The sequence below is a fragment of the Vulpes vulpes genome, chromosome 1 (assembly GCF_048418805.1).
Source record: "Vulpes vulpes isolate BD-2025 chromosome 1, VulVul3, whole genome shotgun sequence".
NCBI lineage: Eukaryota > Metazoa > Chordata > Mammalia > Carnivora > Canidae > Vulpes > Vulpes vulpes.
The window spans coordinates 23,047,079-23,071,206 of NC_132780.1; the positions used below are offsets into that span (position 1 = coordinate 23,047,079).

The 24,128-nt window shown below is 49.4% G+C and overlaps 1 protein-coding gene and 1 long non-coding RNA gene across 12 annotated transcripts in view; one reads left to right on the forward strand and one right to left on the reverse strand.

Annotated features, from left to right (window-relative positions):
* The window catches only part of LOC140599251 (uncharacterized), a 110,728-nt gene extending 90,791 nt beyond the window's left edge, over nt 1-19,937 (reverse strand). The window contains exon 1 of one of the 2 annotated variants that reach the window (XR_012001923.1): nt 19,854-19,937. This is a non-coding gene — a long non-coding RNA (uncharacterized lncRNA). The remainder of the gene's footprint in view (nt 1-19,853) is intronic. The other variant, XR_012001921.1, reaches the window with a different exon arrangement.
* ZSCAN1 (zinc finger and SCAN domain containing 1) lies at nt 77-19,012 on the forward strand. Of its 10 annotated transcripts, none has more exons than XM_072760447.1 (8): nt 77-179; nt 1,027-1,120; nt 1,257-1,338; nt 2,824-3,291; nt 11,457-11,545; nt 17,272-17,383; nt 17,583-17,657; nt 17,886-19,012. In XM_072760447.1, the coding sequence occupies exons 4-8, from the start codon at nt 2,922-2,924 to the stop codon at nt 18,686-18,688; spliced, it is 1,449 nt and encodes a 482-aa protein (XP_072616548.1). In that variant the 5' UTR covers nt 77-179; nt 1,027-1,120; nt 1,257-1,338; nt 2,824-2,921; the 3' UTR covers nt 18,689-19,012. The 10 variants fall into 10 exon arrangements, with proteins under 10 accessions (XP_072616548.1, XP_025840215.2, XP_072616549.1 ...); XM_072760443.1 differs by adding an exon at nt 695-815 and having other exon boundaries at nt 145-179; nt 17,583-19,012; XM_025984430.2 differs by having other exon boundaries at nt 17,583-19,012.
* Nucleotides 19,938-24,128: the final 4,191 nt, after the last annotated feature.

The following is a 24,128-nucleotide window of genomic DNA, read 5'->3' on the forward strand; positions in this document are numbered from 1 at the left end:
GGAGTCCCACGACGCGTGACGCTCCGGAACGACACTGCGCGGCTCTCTGGGCCAATGGCGGCCTCCCGCGGCGCGCGGGGTTCTGGGAGTTGTAGTCCGCGCCGCAGCGGCTGGACTCGCTCGCCTGCCGAGGCGCCGCCATGATGGAGCGGCCCTGGCCGGAGCGGATCCCGCGCGCGGTGAGTCCGCCGCGGCCCGTCCGGCCGTCCCGCCGTCCCGCCGCTTGTCCCTCGTCCGTCAGTGCCTTCGTCGGGCTTGGCCGGCCGGGGGAAGAGACCGTGGGGGCGGGCCAAGGGCGCCAGAGTCGGCGGGCGCTGGCCGGGATCGCGTTAGAGGAAGCGCGGGTGGAGACGAATCCGGGCTCGGGCAGGAGGCGCATCCCGAGGCCAGCCGCGGGGCCGAGCCGGGTCAGGGAAGCCGTCGCGGGGCCCCAAGGTCCCTGGGGATGAGGGAGATGGGCGAGCCTCGCAGGCCACGCGGGGGGACTGAGGTGGAGGTGGGCAGGGGCCCGGGGCGCGCTGTCCCGCTTGGCGGCATCTCCCCTCCCTGTCAGCCGTGGCAGGAAACCTCTCCACCCACGTTTTTCGACTCCAGACCCCACCCCAGGCCTTTCCCAGCTTCCCCACCCCCCCGCCCCAATCCGGCCGCCAGAACCTGACCCAGTGTCAGCGGCACATCTCTGTGTCATCCGCAGGTAAGCCTGGCCTGCCCACGTGGCTTTGAGTCCTGCCAGTGACACTCAGAGACCCCCTAGCATCAATCCAGGTTACCCCCAGAATGGATCTCCAGGACCCCGAAACCACGGCACTGTCCATGTAGGCTTCAGGCCCTACCGTCCCCCCAACACACACAACTTCCCGGCGTCCTCATCAGCCAGGGGTCCACATTTGGTCCAGACCCCACAGGAGGACATCGTTCCCCCAACTTGGGCCTCAGACACCCGCCGTAGCCTTAGGTGCCTTCAACTAGGAGCCCCCCTTGGCCCCTTCTAAATCCCCCCCATCATCTCAGCTTCTCCCCACATAGACTTCATCCCAGGACCCTGGAGGGTGCTGAGGGGCTGCAGTTCTTCACCCTGGAGTCTGCCTGGGGCGCACTTCCCTGCTCACCGGAGAGAAGGGTAAGGTCTGAGATCCCAGAGCACAAGGACTGCTTGAATCCGTGGAGCTGCCAAACGAGCCCTTTTACTTTTTCAGAAGTACACATGTGAAAGTGTTACTACAGCATAAGAGTATTTTTGCCTGTGGTCTCAACAGGGGTGACGGAGCTTGTAAATGCCCAGTCAGGCCAGCGGAATCAAGAAGCAGGCGGGAAGACTGCTGGCAGGGCACAGCCCTCGTGAGTCGCCCTCCCTGCTTTTGTACACCTTTCCTTTCTTCCTGATTGTAAAACCCACACACGTGCACATGAAAAGTTCTCCAGAGGATCAAGAAGGAAAAAGTCACATGGAATACTCCTCCACTTTTCACTTGTCATAAGCATTTCCCATGTCATTAAAAATCCTTCCTAAATGTTTTTGTTCTTTTTTTTTGTTTCATGTTGAAGGTCACACATGATCAAAATACCATTTAGGGGAGATTAAGAGAAGTATAAAGAACATAGCATATGGCTGGCTACCTTGGGCCTCTCCCAGTGGCCCTTTTTGGGACCCTCATATATCATTTCACATCCCACTTTCCCCTGTACCTCATATCATCCATATGTCATGTGTGCTTCCCTTGCGTATGTTATGTTACTGTGTATTTTGCAGTCAAATTCTCCACCATGTGATGGGAGTGTAATTGATCTTACCAAGCTTAACTGTTGGGCACTTTTGTTGTGATTCTTGGTGCCTAAATCTTTGTCCCAATTGCAGATAAATTCCATAGCATGAGAACTTCCAGAATGATCTTGATATACAAGCTGCCACTTTGCTTTCCAGAAAGGTCGTGCCAGTTTGTACCTTCACTACTGGATCAGCACAGAGTACAAGTATAGAAAAAAATCTCATTTTAATTTTTACAACTTTAACATTTTCAAAATTTTCTTCAGTTACATGTTCAGCGTAGGAAGCTTGGAAAATGCACAAAATGCTATTTTTTTCCACTGCCCTTCCCACTTTCCCTCTGCTTTTAAAGTCTCTACCCCCTTGTCCTCAACTACCTCCTCCCTCAGCCTTAACTTAGTAGAAAAGGCAAGAAAGACAGCATAGCCAGGCAGAGGGCCTCTATTGCACTATTACGTAGCATATCTGGCTGGGTCTAGTTCCTTATTTCAAGTGCTCAGGAGCCACATAATACAGCTGGTGGCTACCAAACTGGATGATATAGATGGGGAGCATTTCCGACCCCATAGGAAGTTCTGCTGGACAGTGCTGGTTACTCCACCAAGGCAGGAATCCTATTCCCTTGGATGCTCAGGAAACTGTTAATGACTAAATAAATGAAGGAGGGAGATGTACACTAAGCTAAGTAAGGAAATGAGATCTGTTCCCGATCAGGTAAGAGTCCTGAAGACAGCACAGTGAAGATGAGATAAGTGTGACAGCCTGAGCCAGAGCATGGTGGCATCCTGCTGTGGTGACAGCTGAGCTGGGATCAACATCAGAGAGGAGTATGGGTGGGAACAGTGGGTAAGGCTCTGTGGTGACCAGTTCCTTGTCTTCAACACAATGTAGCCCATGAGGGTCATATGGAAGATTAGGTCAGAATGAGATGGGGAGGGCTCAGGTCAGCATCTTGGTAACTGGGGGTCAGGGCAAGGAGGTGGGGAGCTGGGGGGAGTCCTGAGCAAGGTGGGGGCCACCATCTGATGTGGCCACTTTGCGCCTGCCCCTCTCTGCAGGCCACTGACTGCTGACTGCATCTGCCTGCTGCTACCTGTGTTTGGAGCTGCTGGGACTGTCCTGGGATCCAGCCTGCTTGCCCTCTGAGGCCGGAGAGATGCTCCCATTGGCCAAAGCCCTTGCCTCCCCCAGGAGTCCCCAGACTTCATCTCTGGGGGAGCAGGACAGGGCTTCTCAGCTGGCCAGCCCTGGAGATGCTGAGGCCTGGCGCCTGCGTTTCCGACAGTTCCAGTACCGCGTGGCAGGTGGGCCACACCGTGCACTGGGCCAGCTCTGGATGCTGTGCCGCCAGTGGCTGCGGCCTGAGGCGCACTCCAAGGAGCAAATGCTGGAGTTGCTGGTGCTGGAGCAGTTCCTGGGTGCGCTGCCCAGCAAGATGAGGACCTGGGTGCAGTCGCAGGGTCCTCGCACCTGCAGAGAGGCCGCTAGCCTGGTGGAGGACCTCACACAGATGTCGCAGCAGGAAGGTGAGGGGACGGGCCTCACCCCTAAGAGCGAGTGGCTGCCGGTTGGGGGGAGCAGATGCCGGGTTTGGGTTCTGGCCAGTGACTCCATGGCCCGGTGCCCAAGGATGGCGCTTCTTTTTCCTTTTGGACTCAGAGTGTCGCATCCACCCAGCCCTGCTCCCACCCCACACACACACACCCGCTCCTGTCCCGTTCCCTCTCCCGATCAGCAGCGCCCAGGCCATCCGCGCAAACCTCTTCCCTGCACATGTCCTGCCAGTGCACATTGTCTTCTCACACACCTGTGTTTTTGTTGTACATAAATGTCATTGTGCTGCACGTCTCTGTCTGCCTCACTTCTCTCGCTCAGTTGGTAATTGAGGATTTCTCCATTTTACCATGTGTCCATCTGGCCTGTGGCTTCGCATTTGTCTGCTCTCCCTCAAGAGGACCCCAAATGAGGTGCTGTGGACCACGCCCCCACCCCAGGCCCTGTCCAGAAATCCCAGAGCTTGCCCGTTTCTCTCCTGCATCCAGTCCCAGAGGCCCAGGGGCCAGTTGTGGGGACTCATGCCTGGGTCCGCAGCTGTCACAGAACGGGTGTTGGTGAGAACTCAACAGAGGAGTCTTGTGTAGCTGCAGGGTCTGCAGGCAGAGCTGACACTGCCTCTCTACTTTGGCTCCCCTCTCTCCTTCAGGGGCTCTGTCCTCATGCCTTCTTGCCCCTGTAACCCTGTGTAGAACTGTCATCTCCCCAGGCTCCCTCACTCCTAGTAATGTCAACAGAAGTGCAGACCCCCATCACAACATCTGTTGGAGGTCAACCCTCAGGGCCTGACTTGGGTGCTGTGATCAGAATGTCTTCAGGCCCTAGCTGCAGAAAAGCCTTGAAATCTAAAGAAAGTTTTCTCGGGTCTCCATACTGCCCGCAGGGAAGTTGGCCGACATGCCCAGGAAAGTTTTGCGTGTCACATTTTGCAAAGGCAAGAGCATTGTCCAAGTTGGAAGGCACTGGATGGCATCATGGAGTCTTGTTCCCAGGTTCCTGTGGAATCATGAAGACGTGCAAGGCAGATAAAGTGGCTCTTGGAACTCACTGTTCCAGGGACTAAGGGGCCCACAAGTTTTTACATCTGGCCCTTGGTGGACCCATGCACACCCTAGCGCCTCAAGTTAGGAGGCCCAGGCTGGCATTAATGCTTCACTGTTGCCATCTTGAGGTTCCCTATCATTTTTTAGCAAAGGGATCTTGTACGTGTTTTACATGGGGCCAACTTGTGGTCCTGTGGACAGTGAGGCAGTTGGAGCAGCAGGTGACTGGACCTGATGAGGCATCTCTACCTCTCACATGAATGCCTGGAAGTCAGGGACACAAGCAGGAGGCATCTGCATGCTGCTGCCTCAAGATTGGGCTTCATTCCTTAGGAAGGAAAGCTCCCAGGGGGTGAGGAGTGGGAAGGGGTAGGATGAGATGTGCACTGAGGGAAGGAAGCCTGGGGCTTGGCTAGAGCAGGGCTGTGGGCCAGGTGCCTGAAGCCCAGATAGAATCCAGCAGGAGCCTGGCTCTCCTCTTTTCTGGGTGGCCCTCTGGAGTCACTATGGTGCAAGCGCAGGGGGAAGATAGACCCAATATTTCCACTTGGAAGTCCCTGATGGCTGGTGTCTGGAAAAATAACTGAATAGGTCTCTTAGTCCATGATATATCCCTCCCTCCGGCCCAGCATTGAACCTGGGTGCCAAAGAGTGTTGTGATCACTACAGCCTATTTATTGATAGTGATGCTCTTGGGCACAAGAGGGAGAGTACTGGGAGAGAGAGTGTGTACACCTGGGGCTCCACCTTTATTGGGCCTGACTAGGGTCTCCGAGGTATACTCTTTATTGGCTAACTTAAAGCAGAAGAGTGGGAATTAGGATGTGAGAAGGGAGAATTTGGTCGCCCAAACTGTCAGTTATCAAGACCACCCAAGGCTTCCTGAATGAGGGACCTCCATGAGTGGGGGCAGCCCAATTCCTTATCTTTTTTTTAAAAGATTTTATTTATTTATTCATAGAGACAAAGAGAGGCAGAGACACAGGCAGAGGGAGAAGCAGGCTCCATGCAGAGAGCGACGTGGGACTCAATCCAGGGTCTCCAGGATCACGCCCTGGGCTGCAGGCGGCCCTAAACCGTTGCGCCACCGGGGCTGCCCTCTTATCTTTTTTTTTTAAAGATTTTATTTATTTATTCATAAAAGACACACACACACACACAGAGGCAGAGACACAGGCAGAGGGGAGAAGCAGGCTCCATGCAGGGAGCCTGATGTGGGACTCGATCCCAGGACTCCAGGATCATGCCCCTAGGCCCAAGGCAGGTACTAAACCGCTGGGGCCACCCAGGGATCCCCTTATCTGTTGTTGTTTTTTTTTTTTTCGTGTGTGTGTGTGTGTGTGTGTGTGAGTGGCTGTGTCATACAGCAGAAATTGTTTATTCCAGATGGAGGTCTTTGAAATGGATGCCTCAGCAATCAAAAGGTTGTTAGGCTCAGCTCTCTGCTCTTCCCACACTCATCATCCTATCCTCTAACCACACAGCAGCAGAGGGTCAGCTCCTCCCATGCCAGCCCTGCAGTGGATCCCTGTCCTGGCTGTGTACCTTTATCATCTGCCTCCAGGGCCTCACCTCCCTATAGCCCTGCAGCCTTGGCCCTCACTGGGTGCAGGGGTAGCCAGCTCATCATCTAGACCTAGCTCAGATATCCATATCCTCTGAGAGGCTACCACACAGGACCCTACTTGTGTTCTCCAGGGTCCTCATCCCTCTGTGATATTTATAGCGTTTATCCTTTCCTTGCATGTCTGTTCTCTGTCCTAGTTTATATGAGCTTCACATAAACTTCTTGCAGAGCAAGAGTTCTGCATCCACCTTCCATGGTTTCTGGACAGTGGGTAGTACCAGATGCCTAGTGGGTGCACAGCCAATACAGAAGGGAAGGTGTGGGTGAACAGAATTAGCAGGAAGAACCAAGGTTGGGTGTTTGGCAACTAGCAGGCACTAGTTGGGTATACTGTACAAACTAAGGGTGCAACTTTATTCTTTTGCATGTGGCTTACCAATTGTCCCATCACCACTGTTGAAAACACCCTTCTTTCCCCTACTGAATGGTTCTGGTATTTGGCCATGCATATATATGGGTTTAGTTCAGGACTCTCAATTCTTTCCCATTCTATATGTCTATCTTTATGCCAGCACTGTAGCTCTGTAGTAAGTTTTGAAATCAGGGCATATGTGTCTTCCAACTCTGTCCTATTTTAGGATTGTTTGGGCTCTTCTGGGTCCCTTGGAATTCCATATAAATTTTAGGACAAGCTTTTCCATTTCTGCAAAAAGAAGAGAAAATGGCTTTTGATAGGGATTGCATTGGACCTGTAGATCACTAAGAGTGTTGCCATCTTAATGATATTAAGTCTTCCATTCCATGAACACAATGTATTTATTAATAACAATAATTAATAATAATGTTATTTTTAAAATTTTTCTTTAACTCATTTCAGTAATAGTTTTCCAGTTTTCAGTGTACAAGTCTTGTATCTCTCAGGCTAAATTTATTCCTAAGTATCTTATTCTTTTTGATTCTGTAAGTAAAATTGATTCTTTCATTGTAAATGAAATTTTTTGTGCTTCCTTTTTGGGTTGTTCATTGATGTTTTATAGAAACACAACTAATTTTTATGTGTTGATATTGTACTATGTAACTTTGCTGAATTCACTTATTAGCTCATGCCATCTGTGAATAGGGATAATTTTTCTTTTTCCTTTCCAATTTATTTATTTTTTAACAGATTTTATTTTCAGGTAATCTCTACCCCCAAGGTGGGGCTTGAACTCACAATCTCATCTTCCTTTCCAATTTAGATGACTTTCTTTCTCTTGCCTAGTTGCTCTTGCTAGAACTTCCAGTACAACGTTGAATAGAAGTGGTAAAAGCAAACATCCTTGCCTTATTCTTTATTGGAAGTAAGTTTTCAGTCCCTCATAATTATGATATTTTGACCATTAGAGGGCATTATATTACAACAAATGGTTTTTCTGTCAATTGAGATGATCATGTGGTCTATTAATATGGTGCATCACGTAGCTTGATTTTGATGTCTTGAACCACATGACAGTTTGATTATAGTGTGTCTCAGTGTGGATCTCTTTGAGTTCATCTTATTGAGAGTTTGTTCAGCTTCTTTGAATGTGTAGATTCAAATATTTCATGTATTTTAGGAAGTTTCCAACCATTGTTTTTTTTTTTCAAATATTTTGTCTCTGTCTTCTCCTTTTGGAATTCCCATTATATGTCTGTTGGTGGATTTTATGTGTCCCACAAATACCTTAGGCCCTGTTCATTTTTCTTCTACTCTGCAGACTATAATTTTAATTGACCTATCTTCAAACTTACTGATCCTTTTCTCTGCCAGTTTAAATCTGAGGTTAAACCCCTCTAGCAAATTTTTCATTTTAGTTATTGTACTTCTCTGCTCCAGGATTTCTATTTGGTTCCTTTATATAATTTCTCCTTGATATCTTTTATTTGTTTTTTTTTTAATTAATTCATTAGAGACACAGAGAGAGGCAGAGACATAGGCAGAGGGAGAAGCAGGCTCCATGCAGGAAGCCCGATGTGGGACTTGATCAGGATCATGCCCTGGGCTGAAGGTGGCACTAAACCCCTGAGCCACTTGGGCTGCCCTCCTTTATTTGTTGAGAACATCATTCTCCTGATTTTTTATAGCTCTTTGTTCATGGATTCCTTTAGCTCTTTGAAGTTATTTAAGACAGTTGATTTAAAATCTTTGTCTAGTAAGTCCAGTGTCTGGGCTTCTTCATGGACAGTTTCCATTCATTTCTTCTTATTCCTGTAAATGAGATATACTTTCTTGGGTCTTTGCATGCCTCTTAATTTGTTTTTGGGAACTGGGTATTTTTAATATTTGATAATATAACGTGATAACTCTGGAGATCAGATCTCTTCCCTCCCCAGGGCTGGTTTATGCTGCTTACTGTGGGTTGTAATTGTTTATTTTGGAAACTTACTTCTTTCTTTCTTTCTTTCTTTTGCTTTCTTTCTTTCTTTCTTTCTTTCTTTCTTTCTTTCTTTCTTTTTTTAATTTTTATTTATTTATGATAGTCACAGAGAGAGAGAGAGGCAGAGACATAGGCAGAGGGAGAAGCAGGCTCTATGCACTGGGAGCCCGACATGGGATTCAATCCTCAGTCTCCAGGATCGCGCCCTGGGCCAAAGGCAGGTGCCAAACCGCTGGGCCACCCAGGGATCCCTCTTCCTTTCCTTTCCTTTCCTTTCCTCTTTCCTTTCCTCTTTCCTTTCCTCTTTCCTTTCCTCTTTTCTTTCTTTCTTTCTTTTTCTTTCTTTTAAAGATTTTATTTATTGGGATGCCTGGGTGGCTTAGTTGGTTAAGTGTCTGCCTTTGGCTTAGGTCATGATCTCAGGGTCCTCGGATTGAGCCCCACATTAAGCTCTCTGCTCAGTGGTGAGTCTGCTTCTCCCACTCCCTCTGTGATCTCTTTAAGAGAGATAGAGAGAGTAAGAGAGCACACAAATGCGGTGGGAAGGGGGAGAGGGAGAGGGAGCAGCAGACTCCCTGCTGAGCAGGAAGCCTGATGCAGCGCTCCATCCCAGGACCCCAGGATCATGACCTGAGTAGAAGGCAGATGCTTAACCAACAGAGCCACCCAGGTGCCCTATTTTGGAAACTTATCTAAACTATTCTTGTAAATACTACATTCTTTGTTGTGTGTTCTCACTAAAGTTTCTGTTTCATTAATTTAGTGGCTACCTAGTGATATGCCAGAACTTTCCTTAAATGCATGGAGCCAACAAAACTCTCCTCATCTTTGTAGGTTGGCTCTGAATTGAGGTACTCCTTCAATGCTTAGCCTCTCCATATACAACTCTCCTGAGCCTTCACTTCCGGGTTACGGGGGGCCTAAAGATCAATCAGAGATGAAAGCTTGGGAACTTTTCATGTTTTCTACTATGTGTTTAGCCCTGATTATATGAATGGCCTGCTAGACTCCCCAGTAAAAGCCCTTATTCCCACATGTACCTCTTTCTCCAGCCTCTTCTTTCCTAGGCTTCTTGGTCTCTCTGCTGCTTGCTCCATCTGTTATCCCTGCTTCAGGTGGTTGTGGCTAGTATATGCCTTATTTATTTATTTATTTATTTATTTATTTATTTATTTATTTATTTTTAGTATATGCCTTTAAATGCTTTTGACAAATGCTGCTCTAGAGGCCACTCCAGTCCTGAAGGTTCTGAGAGGGCATAACAAAGGTAAACCCCTGAACCAATCTTTCAGGGAGTCACCAGACAGGTCACCAGACAAACACGCAAATGTAATGCTTTGGGAACAAGATCTGCCCCCTGTGGCTTCAGCAAGCCATACCAGTTCCACGGACTGTCATCCACACAGCCCCTCCTACCTGTGGAATGGGGCTGGTAGGCAGGTAAGTAAAAATGCCACAACACCTTCTGGTTGAAATTTAATAGCTTCTTTTTTCATTAAACATTCCCTCCTCCTTGTAAGTTCTTGTTTTTTTTGTTTTTTTGTTTTTTATCAGATTCAAGTTCCCAAAAGTTATCTCTAAAAATTTTTTCAGAGATGAAGGCTGGCTAATTGTTGTTTCAGTAGAGATATTGATTTTGAGAGCTCCCTACTCTGCCATTTTTGGTGATGTTACCTTCCTGTTTGCTTTTTAAAATAATGTTATTGAAACATAGTTCCCATACCATATAATTCACCCATTTAAAAATATACAATTCAGTGATTTTTAGTATATTCACAGAGTTGTGCAACCATCATCACCACCTAATTCCTGAACATTTTGTTCGCCACAAAAGGAAACCTCAGACCATTAGCAGTCACTCCCCATTCTCCTCTCTCCCCCAGTCCCTGTAGCTTTCCCCCAGATCACTAATCTACTTTTTGTCTTTATGGATTTGCCTGTTCTGTACATTTCATATAAATGAAGTCATATGTGGCCTGTTGTGTCTGGCTTCTCTCACTTAGCATAAGGTTCTCAAGGTTCATCTATGTTGTAAAATCTATCAGTACTTCATTCTTTTTATGGCTGAAAAATATTCCATTGTATGGATATACCAGTTTGTTCCTTCATTCACCATTTGATGGACCTTTGGGTTTCCACTTTTTGGCTATGATGAACAATGCTATGAACATTCACATACATATATTTGTGTGGACATATTTTCATTACTCTTGGGAACACCTAAGGAGGCGAAGTGCTGGGTCATATGGTAACTCAACATATAACTTTTTGAAGAACTGTCAAAGTGCCTTCCAAAACAACTGTTTGCTTTTTATATGACACTTTTTCAGCCTATAAAAGTGTATGGAAAATATTATAATGAACACGCATATAACTTCCATGAAGCCATCTCAGAGCCTAACCTCCTGAAAGGCAGCTTTAGGTTATTTAGAGAAATGACACACTGTGGAGTTCACTGGGTCAACAGTGCAGGTCTCCTCCACATTCCTCTTGCTCTCCCTGCTTGCCCCAGAGGGGGGAAAGGCCTTGAATTTCTCATTGCATGTGCATGTTTGTCCTTTTCCCTCTTATTTTGTAACAGTGTATGGCTCTGTTTCCCATGTCCTAAACCTATAAATGGTGTGCCTTTGTAACTGCTATCCTGCCCTGGCTTTTGTCCAGGGCAATATGTTCTACAATATGTTCTGTGGTAGATCCATGGGGCCTTGCTTCAACCATCTTTGCTACCTTACTGCATTCCACTTCAGGAAGATTCCAGTTGTGGGATGAGACCCCTTTCCAGGCTTTCCGAGTTAATCAGTGCTGCAGGAAATGTCCTCATGGGCCTCTCAGGGGCACAAATGGGCGTAGAGTGTTACGCCCATTAGGTGAGAAGATCTGTCCTCAGCTGCCTCTTATGTTACCATGGCCTCATGCCTGGCAGCCATGGAAAGGTCTGGATCAGGAGGATGGGGCTGCAGTTAGAAGCTTGTTGGAAGATAAAGGCAGTGGCATACTATTGCTCTTGCCTTGGCCTTACTGGGGTTCTTCAGAGATGCTCCTGGGATGTGTTATCCTCCTTGTGCAGGAAATCTGGGGATTTGGGGGCTCTGAGTCATACAGGCCTCTCACCATCCCTTTCTCCCGCCCAGTTCTGGTATCTCTCACCGACCACCAGGACAGGAGCATCAGCGAGGAGGAAGACGGGAAGAGCCTGAGGTCCCAGAAAGACCCATCCCAGGTGAGCCCAGGGCCCCTGGCTCCATGCTCCTACATCCCTGGGGCACCATGAACATCAGTGCTGTGACAGGTTGAAGGACATCCCATCCAAGCTCTGTGCAAGGCTCTCCCCCAAATTCCCAGGAAGCCTGAACTCCACACCTCCAACCTATCCCACAAATCCCAACATTTGCTGCAGCTCAGTGCTGGGCAAAATACAGTTAGTAGGGCTGTGATCTTCTGCAGACCCCCTAGACATCATCTTCATCTCCCTCCACCCAGGTCATCTGCCAGTCCTTTACCAGTCAGCAGCCAGATGCTGAGGTCCCCATCCTCGTATATAATCCACAACTGCATGCTGAGTATATCAAAAGATTTCCAGTGCTGCCACTCCAGGTGCTACCACACAGAAGCTTGGGTGTCCTGGCTCAGATCCCATCCGTAGTATTAGTATCTGTAGTAGTGTTGTACCTGAGAATACTGTGGATTCTTGGAGAGGCTGGGAAAGACTCCAAGAGGGCATCCCCAACAGCAAGATCTGTTTTTGCAAAGGGCCCAAGTGAGAGGGGATCATGGTTTATGTCAAGGACCAAGGGAAACTTGGTATGGCTAGAGCTCACAGAGTGATGGGGAAAGGCCCCCAGCAGGGACTGGAGTGATTAAAACAGATTTGTTAACAGGTAAAACACAAAATAAACAAAAACCAAACCACATTCCCTTCCCTCTGGCATCAAGTAGATTCACAGCACCTTATTCTCACCTCCCATCACCTCTGTGACCTCCCCCTTCTTCAGACCACAAGCCCCTCTGTCTCCCACTAATTTGCCACTCTCTCGAATGTTTAACCCCCAACTCTAAACCCCTGTCAGGATCTTCATCCCCTGCACATCACTGTCAGTCTGGGTGTCCTTGAGATATCCTACCTCTCAGTTGGGGTCGTGTGGCCTTCCTCATGACCTATACTGCCATCTTCCCCTCCCATGTGCCTCCACACCATTCGCGAGCAACCTCAAAGCATCTGTGGCTTCCTTTTATTTTCTATGTCCATGCTCAGAGAGCATAAGGACAGGAGGCATGTGCTTCCCTTTTAAAAATGGGAATTTTACAATGAGCACATGGAAAGATGCTGAAGATCACTAGCCATCAGGGAAATGCAAATTAAAACCATGATGAGATATCACTGCACACCTACTGCAATGGCTAAAAGTAGAAAGAGGGACAGCACCACGTGCTGGGAAGGGTGTGGAGAAACTGGAACTGTTTCATTGCTGATAGGAATGCAAAGTGGTAAAATCAATTTAGAAAATGGTTTGGTTGTTTCTTACAAAGTTAAGTATAAACATGATGTATGACCTAGCAATCCCACTTCTGGGATAGGATGTTTACCCAGATGAAACAAACATTTATGTTCCTACAAAAACCTGTACACAAATATTCATAGCAGCTTTGTTTGTAGTAGCCCAAAACTGGAAACAAGCCACATACCTGTGTGATTGGATAAACAATCATTTATCCTGCACACCATGGAATACTACCCAGCAATATCATGGAAGAAACTCTTGATTCACACACAACTTGGATGGATCTGAAGGGCACTGTGCTGTCAAAACAGTTAATCTCGAAAGGTACATGCTATGAAATCCCATTTATATGACATTCTTAAAAAGACAAAATGATGGCCACAGAGAATAGATCAGTGGTTTCCAGGCAAGAGTTCTGGGCAGAGGGAGAATATGAGTAGACAGAGGTAGCATGAAAGAGTTTTCCCTGGGTGGTGGAACCATTCTGGTCCTAATTGTGGTAGTAGTTTCACGAATCTATATATGTGCTAAAATTCCAGACCTGGACATGAACGCACTCACACACACACACACACACACTCTTATATAATTAAAATTAAGAAAAATGAAGGAACTACTAAAAAGTGATAATATTTTCCATCAAGCCAAAGTCTAGTCCGTTCTTTGTCCCCAGAGACCACCCCTCCTTATGATGCTGGGGTCTGGTATCATTTTGAGGTTTTCTGATTTGCATGGCCAGTTTTTGAAAGACCCACTAGTTTGTATTCTGTTTCTTCTCTGGCTACTATGCTCTGCCTGGAGGCCATTTTCATTCTTTACTTAATTAATAACAACAGAAAAAAGACATCTAAACAAAAGCATGAGACAAAAGATAATACACCCACTGCTCTGCAGAAGAGCTCATCCCACCAAAGAAACACCCGTATACCTTTGTTGCTACAGCAGATCACCTCCATCCTTGAATTCACCTGCATGAATTTCTCTATCTCTGTCCTGCTATGGCTGGGAGAAAAAAAAAGTTATTCTTAATTATCTTGTTTTAGGCTTGCAAGAGGAAATATCTTCTTATAAAAATTTTTATTGTGGAAAACCAAACACACACACCATGTGGTAGGCTGAATAATGCTCCCACCACCCCCCTTTGCCCCACCAAACGTTCCTGTCCTCATCCCTAGAACCTGGGAATGTTACCTTAGGTGGAAAAAGGGGCTTTTTGCAGGTGTACTTAAGGTAGGAACATGAGAAAAAACTACCCTGGTTTATCTGATTGGATTCCAGATGTAATCACGAGAGTCCTTATAAGAGGGAGGTAAAGGGAGGTTTAATACACAAGGCAGGACAGTGACCTGGGCACAGAGGCAATAAAGATGGAGGAAGGGCCAAAAGGCAAAGAATATGGGTGTGTCGAACACCAATAAAAAATAAATTTATTATTTAAAAAATATGGGTGTGTCTAGAAGCTGAGAAAAGCCCAGGAAACAAATTCTCCCATGGAGCCTTCAGAAGGAATGAGCCTTGGTGGACACTAACTTTAGCTCAGAGAAATTGATTTCAGACTTCTAGCCTTCAGAGCTATAAGAGAAATTTGGGTTTTCAGCCACTAAGTTTCTCATGATTTGCTATAGCAGCCACGGGAAACTAGTACACTACATACACCAAAGTAGAGAGAATAGACTAATGGACCCAGGGTTGTAGTAGGACTTCTGTGGGCCCTAAGAATGTTTGTCCCATAAGAATTATATCAAAGTTATACTCCTGAACTTCCACAAAATAGTAAGTTATATTTTATAACCATTTGGTATAAAGATGAACATATTCCAGGCTGGAGTAATCACTATATTCATTTTTTTTCTGGCTGATTTTAAAAGACATTAAAACATTATTGCAAGAAACTCCTTTCTCCAAAAAGTTTCATGGGCCCTGGGCACTATTTCTGGCACATGATGAAGTCAGCCCCAGATGGGCCGTAAGTGCTTGACACATAGCCAGGCTTGTTGATGGAAAGCTCTCTTCCATCCTGGACTCTCCCCTTAGAAATCACAGATATGCTCACTCGCCATTTCCATGCATTGCAAGTAGAGCTTGGCCTTCAAGGACTTTACCCCCCCCCCCCAATTATATCTATGTTTTTATTTTTATTTTTTTATTTTTATTTTATTTAAATTTTTATTTATTATTTATGATAGTCACACACACAGAGAGAGAGAGAGAGAGAGGCAGAGACACAGGCAGAGGGAGAAGCAGGCTCCATGCACCAGGAGCCCGACGTGGGATTTGATCCCAGGTCTCCAGGATCACACCCTGGGCCAAAGGCAGGCGCCAAACCGCTGCGCCACCCAGGGATCCCATATTTTTATTTTTTTATTGATATATAATTGATATGGAACATTATGTTAGGTATATAACATAATGATTCAATATATGTATATATTGTGAAATGATCAACTACAGTAAGTCTACTTAACATCTAGAGTTACAAATATTTTTTCTTGTGATGAGAATTGTGAGATTTGCTCCCTCAGCAACTTTTAAATACACAATACAGTATTATTAACTATAGTTTCTAAGCAGTACATTATAGGCCTAGGACTTACTTGTTTGACAATGGGAGGTTTGTACCTTTTGACCCCTTCATCTATTATAGCCACACCCACACACCCAAACACCCCTGGCAAACTACCAACACTCTTTTTTTAGACATCAACCCAGCTCTACTGCCTCAACTAAAATCATTAACAGTAATCCCTCATCAGCAGTAAATGGCTGGTTGGCATTCACATTTCCCATTGTTCTTCTTTTCTTTTTCTTGGCTGGTTAGATGACAGATGTGGGTCCCCACATCCCACTCACTGCCCTGCACTGTGCCTGGAATGATCAGAGCCCTGGTCAAAAGGACTTTGGGGGACATTTTTTGTATTTGGAGCTATAGAGAAGGCTCAGAAATGTCCTGGTTTCTGTGCCTGGCCCAAGTGTGTTTGTAATTTTCAGACGTCTCTGGATGGTGGCCCATGCTTCCAAGTCAGGGGAATTAACATGCCCCTTACCACCACACACACAAACATACACACACAGGTCCAGAGCCTCCCCTCTCAACCCCTCCACCCTCCATTGTCATGGTCACACTTTGATGACCAGTGAGACCTGGAGCCCCCACCCCCCACTGCTCATAACCTTCTGGGGGGCTTGTTCTTAGGGACAATGCAGCTGTGAGGGGCAGTTCAGAACCTCACAAGTGATATTGACCTCAGTCCTTACATAGGGCCCAGGGCTCTCTTGTTGCTATAAAATCATCAGTGGTATTCAAGTAAGGATGTACTATTCAGGGCTTTCCACCGAAACAAATCAGTAGGATTTATATAGACACATATAGAGAGACATATTAAAAGGAACTAGCTCACATGATTATGGAGGTCAAGGAGCCCCTGATTTGCTGTCTGCAAGCTAGAGAACACCAAAAAGCTGTCTCCAGGGCAGGGAGCTCCATCTCAAGCCCAAAGGTCTAAAGACCACAGGAATCTCAGTCTCAGTCCAAGTCCAAAGCCCAAGAATCAAGAGGGGTTCAATGTCTGAGGGCTGAAGGTGCCTGTCCCAGTTCAAGCAGAGCACAAATGCACCCTTCTGACTTTGTGTTCAATTTGGGCCCTCCACAGATTGGGTGATGCCCACCCACATTGGTAAGGATGATCTTTACTCAATCTGCCGGTATAAATGCTAGTCTTCCCTGGAGACACCCCCACAGATACCAGAAATGAAATTTTACCAGCTACTGGGCCATCCCTTAGCTCAGTCACATTGACTTCTAGAATTAACCATCACAAAGAGGACTTGCGTTTTCATATTGCACAGGGGGGCCCTTGAATTATTTCTCCAGTCCTAGTAACAGCCCACTGGGAATGTGCATTTGGGGTGTTAAAATTAAATACAAAATAGAGACCAGACTTGAACATTCCCTGAGCTGACAAAACCACGTACCACATAAGTGAGACTTCATTTAGTGTGTTCTGCAAAACAAGTGGAACATAACCTGGGGCACCTCATGCAAAAGCCTCAAGGAAATGATCAGTAAAGAAACTTAAATCACCTTCCTAAACACAGTGTAAGATAATCACTGAGCCAGCCCCTGCTGTCTGGAAACTACCTCTGTAGTAACGGTCATCCAGGCTTCATATCAGTCTTGGATTTGAAAGCTCCCAGTTCGTAGACTATTTTTATATGCACAATAAACTCTTACTAAATACTGTTTATTGGTTTGGTGGCTTTTTTTTTTTTTTTTTGGCACCTTTTTGTGGGGGAGCAGTGGCTTTAGTTTTGCTATTCCTGGATTTTCTAAAGGAAGCAATGCTGTCCCTCTGCTCTGGTGGCACCGGGTGGATGGCCCTCTGGTGGTTGCTCCAAGCCCTGGGCGGTGTGGGGCAGTTGCTGAGCGGGACTGTGTTTGCCATTCCAGGCATCGGAGCTGGGGCTCCCCCAGGAGGGCGAGTGGCCGCAGCCTGCCCAGCCCCAGCGAAGTCCCCACACCAGGGCGGGGGCGGAGGCATCCTGCACCCTGGGCTCACTCGGTGAGTGTTTGGGTCCTACAGCAATCCTAAGGGCTGGGAAGGTTTAGACTTTGCTGATGGCAGTGTTGGGGGGGGGGGCTTTGGTGATGAACTCTGTACCTTCCCCCAGAAACTGGGGCCACCAAAGTGGGGACTGATATCACCCCCACCCCCACCCGGTCCTGCAGCAGCCACTCAAACGTTTCCACCCCTTGACCAGGGCTTCGGCCTCCTAGCATGAAGGCAGACACACAGAAGATGCTGCAGCATGGGGTCCCCTCAGCTGCCTGCCCAGGTGAGGACAAGGGGGTCTGGGGTGTGGGATCTGCCCCCCAACCCCACTTACCCTTTATCTTAGTAAAGGAAAGTATTGAGGGCACTAAGTCTCTACTAAGTACAGGCAGCTGGCTGCCTGTTCTTCTGTGTGTCCCTGGGTGGGGAGAAGGGGCAGGGAGGTGCCCAGGGTGTGGCCTGGTCCCTGTCCTCTCCCTAACAATTAACGCTTCTCCCTCACCCTCCCCAGGCCTGGGCTGCTCGCCTCTGAAGCCTAGCGTCTGGGATGAACCTCCCTGTGGGCAGACTGGGGACAGAGCCCTGAGGAACAGACACTCCCTCCCCAGGCTGGCCCAGGACACACCTCAGGCTTCAGAAGAGGGTGTAAGGCGGGCAGGGGCTACCCCCAAGGACGCTGTGCTTAAGGGCACCAGAGGCCAAGGGCCTGCACCAGAGGGGCCCCTGCACCTGAGCCCTCAGCCCAGCCTGGTTGCAGACCCCACCCTCCCAGGTGCTCAGAGCACCAGTCCCCCAAAGAGACTTGGGGACCGCGATGTCGGCAGCACTCGCCTACCCTTACTCAAAGACACCAAAGCCTCCCCTGGAGAAGCGGGACAACCGGCTGCTGCCCCCTCCTCGGGGAGCCCAGCAGCGACCCAAGTCCCCTCAGGGACGCGGCCCTTCGCGTGTGCCGAGTGCGGGGAGGTCTTCACCTGGGTCACCCACTTCATCGAGCACCAGAAGCGCCACCTGGAAGAGGGGCCCTTCCCGTGCCCCGAGTGCGGCAAGGCCTTTCTGCACGCTTCCGTCCTGGGGGAGCACCGGAAGATCCACCTGCTGCAGCCGCGGCGCAAGAAGCCCCGGCGCGGCGGGGGCGAGGGGCCAGGGGAGGCCGGCCCCTTGGAAGCGGCCGGGCAGGCTCAGGACGCGGACGGAGACCGGCGCGTGGAGGCCGCTGGAGGAGAGCGGCCCTTCGAGTGCGGCGTCTGCGGGAAGGCCTTCCCCTGGATGGTCCACCTCCTCGACCACCAGAAACTGCACACTGCGCAGTGAGCGGACGCGCGCCCCGCGCGACAGCCACCCCCGGCGGACTCGTCCTGCAGGCCCCCCGCCCCCCCCCCCGTGTCCCCCGCGCGACAGACCCCCCGAAAGGCTCGTCCTGCAGACCACCAGGGCCTCGCCACCCCCGCCGCGTCCCCCGGTGCCAGCGACCCCCGAAGGGCTCGTCCTGCAGGAGACCCGGGCCCCGCCACCCCTGCCGCGTCCCCCGCTGCCAGTGACCCCCGAAGGGCTGGTACTGCAGGAGACCCGGGACCCACCACCTCCGCAGCGTTCTCTGGGTGTCGCCCCGCCCGCCGCTTACCCCTGGTGACAGTGACCCCCTGAAGGGTTCCTCCTGCAGGAGACCCAAGACCCGCCTCGCTTCCCTGGTGTCGCCTCACATGCCCCGTTCCCCGAGTGACAGCGACCCTCGGCTGACTCTTCCTGCAGAACGACCCGGGACCCGCCACCCCCGCCGCCGAGTTCCCCGGGCGACAGCGACCCCTGGCGGACTTGTCCTGCAGGCGACCCGGACCCGCCGCGTCTTGGGGGGTGTCGCCGCGCCTGGTGCTTACCCCGGGTGATCGTGACCTCCGAAGGGCTCGTCCTGGGAGCGACCCAGGGACCCACTACCCCCGCTGCGTCCCGCGGGTGTTGCCGCACCTATCGCTTACCCCAAGTGATAGTGACCTCCGAAGGGCTCGTGCTGCGGGGCGGCCCAGGACCCGCTGCGTCTCCGGGTGTCGCTGCATCTGCCACGTTCCTCAAGTGACAGCGACCCCCGAAGGGCTCATCCTGGGGAGCGACCCGGGACCCACTGCCCCCGCTGCCGCGTTCCCCGGGTGAAAGCAACCCCCCCGAAGGGCTCGTCCTGCTGGCGACTCAAGACCTGCCGCGTTTCCCTGGCGTCGCCACACCTGCCGCGTTCCCCGAGTGACAGCGACCCCCGAAGGGTTCGTCCTGCGGAGCTACCGGGCCCCGCCACCCCCGCCTCCGAGTTCCCCGGGCGACAGCGACCCCTGGCGTACCCGTCCTGCAGGCGACCCGGACCCGCCGCGTCTCGGGGTATCGCCGCGCCTGGCGCTTACCCCGGGTGACCGCGACCCCCAAAGGGCTCGTCCTGCAGGACAACCGTCGACCCGCCGCGTCTCGGGGTGTCGCCGCGCCTGGCACTTACCCCAGGTGACAGTGACCCCCGAAGGGCTTGTCCTGCGGAGCGACCTGGGACCCACCGCCCCCGCCGCCGCCTTCCCTGGGCGACAGCGACCCCTGGCGGACGCGTCCTGCAGGCGACCCGGACCCGCCGCGTGTCGGGGTTTCGCCGCGTTCCCTGGGTGACAGCGACGCCCAGCGTCGCTCTCAGCTCGGCGGCCGGCCGTCTGTGCTCCGCAAGCGACAAAAGAAAGAGCTTCGCCAGCGCCATCGGTTCTGGGAGTCTTTTCCGGGTACGCCAGGGCTGCGCCCGTGCCCTTGACCCAGCGGCGGTCCTGTACTCCAGGAACGGAGGCCTCCTGCTCGCCCAGCCCCTGCGAGCGCGGCACACGCGTGGGGCTCTTCTATGTGGAACTTAACTATTTTCTTCCTTTTTTTTTTTGGCCCCGCCCTCCTTTTCCTTTTACACTCCTTTTTTTATGATAAAGTAAACACAACATAAAACGTGCCATTTTAACTACTTAAAATGCACAATTCGGTGGCATTAAGTACATGCATAGTGTTGTGCAACCATCACCACGATGCATTCTGGAACATTTTCATCACTCCCAGAATGGGTTCCCCACACCCATTAGCAGTCACTCCCCATGTCCTCTCCCTCAGTCCCTGATACCTACTAATTTGCTTTCTTTCTGGATAGATTTTGGGCAGGGCTTTTAGGTCTAACCAAAACTGACCAGCACATGATTTTGTTTGATTCACAGAATGACTTTTTTTTTATTTTGAGATAAATGCCAACATTTTTCAAACCATAGATATCACATAAAAATCTGGCATTATGCTCACCCTGGATCTCCCAAGACCAGATGTGGGGTCTCCCAGGCATCTCCCCACCACTGCTGGGGACAGCCTGCATGCACTTGGATTCAGCTTTCCATCCATCCCCAGCCCTTCCTTGCTGGGCACCACTTGCCCCATGCAAACGAAAGCCTTACAAGTTTTTGTCTTTCTTTCGTTTTTTTTTTTTTTTAACTTTACTTGGAAATAGTGTTGGATTGACTCTAACCACATGTAAGCAGAGACCTTCTTCTTTAAATCATCCATAAGTCGCCTTTCAACTGGAAAAGCCTTTGGATCTGCCCTACCCAGCCCACTGCTGCTTCTCCACCAAGCTGCCTCCTGCATAAGTAGCCTGTCCCCTAGCACCCTCCAGGGCCATGCAGGTCCCTCTGCTGCCTTTGCGCCATTCACTGCGCTTGCCTTCTTGGAACTCTCACTAGCTGGGCCTTGCTCATGGCTTGCTCCAGCACCCTGGCTTATCCTCGCAGTCCCCACCGGGGGCTTCTGGCTCTACTCCATGCCTTAATTTATTGTGGGTTCCAGCTCTCCTCCCAAGCACCTTCTTTCTCATCCTGCTGAGGCAGAGTCTCTTCCTTGGAGATCAGGTGACAAAGTGGGGGTCCTGGCCCCACAGTCAGCCCCTGAGCCTTCCACTATAGCACACATGATGGAAAGGTTTGTTTGAGATGACAGGATACGTGGACAAAGAACTCCCAGTGTCTCCACTTGTTGGGGGCCAGGGGTTTATTTCAATGCAGTTTTCTTCCCAATCCCCCTAAGCCAGAGGCACATTCATAGCTCTCTGGGTTGGAGCAGGATTGCATGAGAGAGTAGGGGCTGCTGCCCACAAGGCAATCGTCAGTCAGGTCCCTCACTGCCATGGACCCCAACCATCCTCATATGAACAGCTCTGAAGATGGGGTTCTCCGAAGATGTCTGCCTGGGCATCCCACAGACCAAATGCCCTTCAGAGACATCTGCCTGGTGTCCCTCAGTCCTCCAACTGAGATTGTCCAAAGAACCCATGAGCAAAAGAAAACCAACTGCCTCCCATATGCCATCATACCTCCACCCTCCAAGGCCCCAGGATCACCCTGTTCTCTTTTCTCCTCTGCACTTAACCACCCCAGCCTCCCTCTCTTCTATCTTATTTCCTACATATCTGGATGTCTGCAGCTGCCGCTAAGAGAACCCTGCCTCCAACCCATTCCCCTCCATCCCATCCAATATCCACAGCCAGCAGGATCCCTCTGAAGCAGAAATACTGAGATGACATAAAGTCCAGCAGACCAGTTCCTCTGAATCTCTTCTCCTGCTTCAGTTAGTCCCCAGTGCTGGGGTAGTGGATGCTGGCCCCTCTCCACAATGACTCCCATGCTGGGTTTTCTCATCTCCACAAAGGCTGCCTCCTCTGTTCATAACAGTCTTCACTGTGGCATTATCAGCACCTGGCACAGAGCAGCCCTTCGTGAGTGAGAATGGGTGAATGGTAACCAAATGAGTGAGTTGCAGCTACTGCCAAGGCCCCACCTCAGGACTGCAGTGGTAAGCCAGGGAAGCCTCACTTGGACCTTTGAGGAGGTGGGGTGGCAGCAACATGGAAGGCCACCCTCAACACACTCTGGCTCGGCTGACACAGGCAAGAATGTGGCCCAGGGTCCTGGACCTGAAGAGTCATTTGTAAGAATCCCGATTCACCAAAGCTGCCAAATTGAGTTAATTGCCCAGCTTGCTTAATCCCAAAATGCTGCTTAAGCTGTAGTGAGATAGAGCACCAGCCTCTCTCTTCTCTTTCTGCTCACTCCATGCACGCCTGGCTCACCCTGTGCCTTCATCTGCCAATGTCCGCTGCAAGACTCTAGCACCTGCCCATTGGGACCCTTCCCAGTCTCCTTGTCTGTCCTCCAGGTCTTGTCACAGAGTATTTTCTGGGCCAGGTACTGGGTACTGTGATGCAGTTCAAGTCCTCATCATCTCATGCTCCAGAACCAGAGGCAAACAGACCACCTTCCTCCTCACTGCAGCCAGGGTCTCTGGGAACAGAGAGTCCTCGGCACTGTTAGGTTTTGAGGATCCCAAAATGACTTTTTAAAAGATGAAATACATACACAAGGTTAAACACTTTTTTTTTGAACTTTAAACACTGTAATATATTTAAATGTATATATTGAACAATGTATCAAAAATAGAGTGTCACAAAGCTACACTGATTTCTAATGCAACTGCTCCTGGTGTGGTCCTGTCACAGCCAGGTGGAGGCAACCCCTGTGGTTAGAGGAAGTTGATGTTGGCATGAGCAGGGGCCCAGCCACTGGTCTGAATGGGGGAAAGGCCAACAGAGAGCAAGCCTTCATAATATCTTGTGTTTTTAAACCCTTTGAATTCCCTGTGAACTGAAAGATTTCACACACAAATCCAAATCCATGGCTTCTTTTGAGAAGCCCAGACCCTGTACACTGAGCTTACCTGCTCACGTGGGGCCACTTAGTTGAGATCATTAGCATCCATCCCTTTAAATAAATCCTGGCCCCTTCAAGCATTGAAGTTTGTGAAAGTTGGGGAAAAAAAGGATCAGGAGATTAGAGGAAGGTAACAGAGGGACAAGTCCTAAGGGAGCTGGGCAGGGCAACCTGGAACAGGCAAGTCTGTGTGGCACCTTCAGCCATTCATCACCAGGACTCTGCCCAGACCTTTTGGGAAAAAGATTTCATCATGAGAAGTGTGTACATGACTTTTGATCGAGTGAAAGGAAAGTAGAAGGAAAAGAGAACACATTTTGTGGAAGATAAAACTAAGAAAAAAATTAAGTATCTTTTTGCATTTTGGTTTGTGGGTGAGGGAACTGATAATTGACATTTTATGTATATTTTATTTTATTTTTTATTTTTTTATGTATATTTTAAAGTCTTCATACTGTAGTATAGAGAAGAGTATAGAGAAGAGCAGGTGGACTTTCGGTATGACAATCACAGATGTGAGCCTTTATAGTCTTTGAATGTACAAGACACTTTAAAGCCAATAAGCTTGTCTTTGCCTCGTTTACATCAGTGCACTCTGATTTTGAGCCATCCATTGTATTCTTTCATACCACTGTTGTAGTGCTTATGATGTGTAAAGTCTTTTACTCATCTAAGAACCAGCCTAACCTTTTTTAATGTTTGTATGTGTAAAGAAAACGTACCCAGGTAGGTTTTTCCCTAACATGAGAATTCCTACTGTCTTCTCTGCTGTGTTCAGTCAGAGCTGATTCCAATTGTTCCAAAGAAAAAAAGGCCCCTGTCTTGACACCTTTTCTTAGCTTCCAGTGTGCAAGCCCTGACTTGAATCAATCGATCTTTCTTAAAAGGGCAAGTGCACGTGGCTCAACCTTGGTTAGATTCTTTATACTCACTTCTCCAGGGATGGTCCATGCACATCAGTGAAAGGAAGTCTGGCTTGAGTGGGCGATGGCTAACGTGCA

Coding starts and splice junctions, on each gene's coding strand:
- ZSCAN1 (XM_025984430.2), top strand. CDS start 2,922: ATGCTCCCATTGGCCAAAGCCCTTGCCTCCCCCAGGAGTCCCCAGACT. Junction 3,292..11,456: donor ACAGATGTCGCAGCAGGAAG/GTGAGGGGACGG, acceptor TCTCCCGCCCAG/TTCTGGTATCTCTCACCGAC. Junction 11,546..17,271: donor CCCAGAAAGACCCATCCCAG/GTGAGCCCAGGG, acceptor TTGCCATTCCAG/GCATCGGAGCTGGGGCTCCC.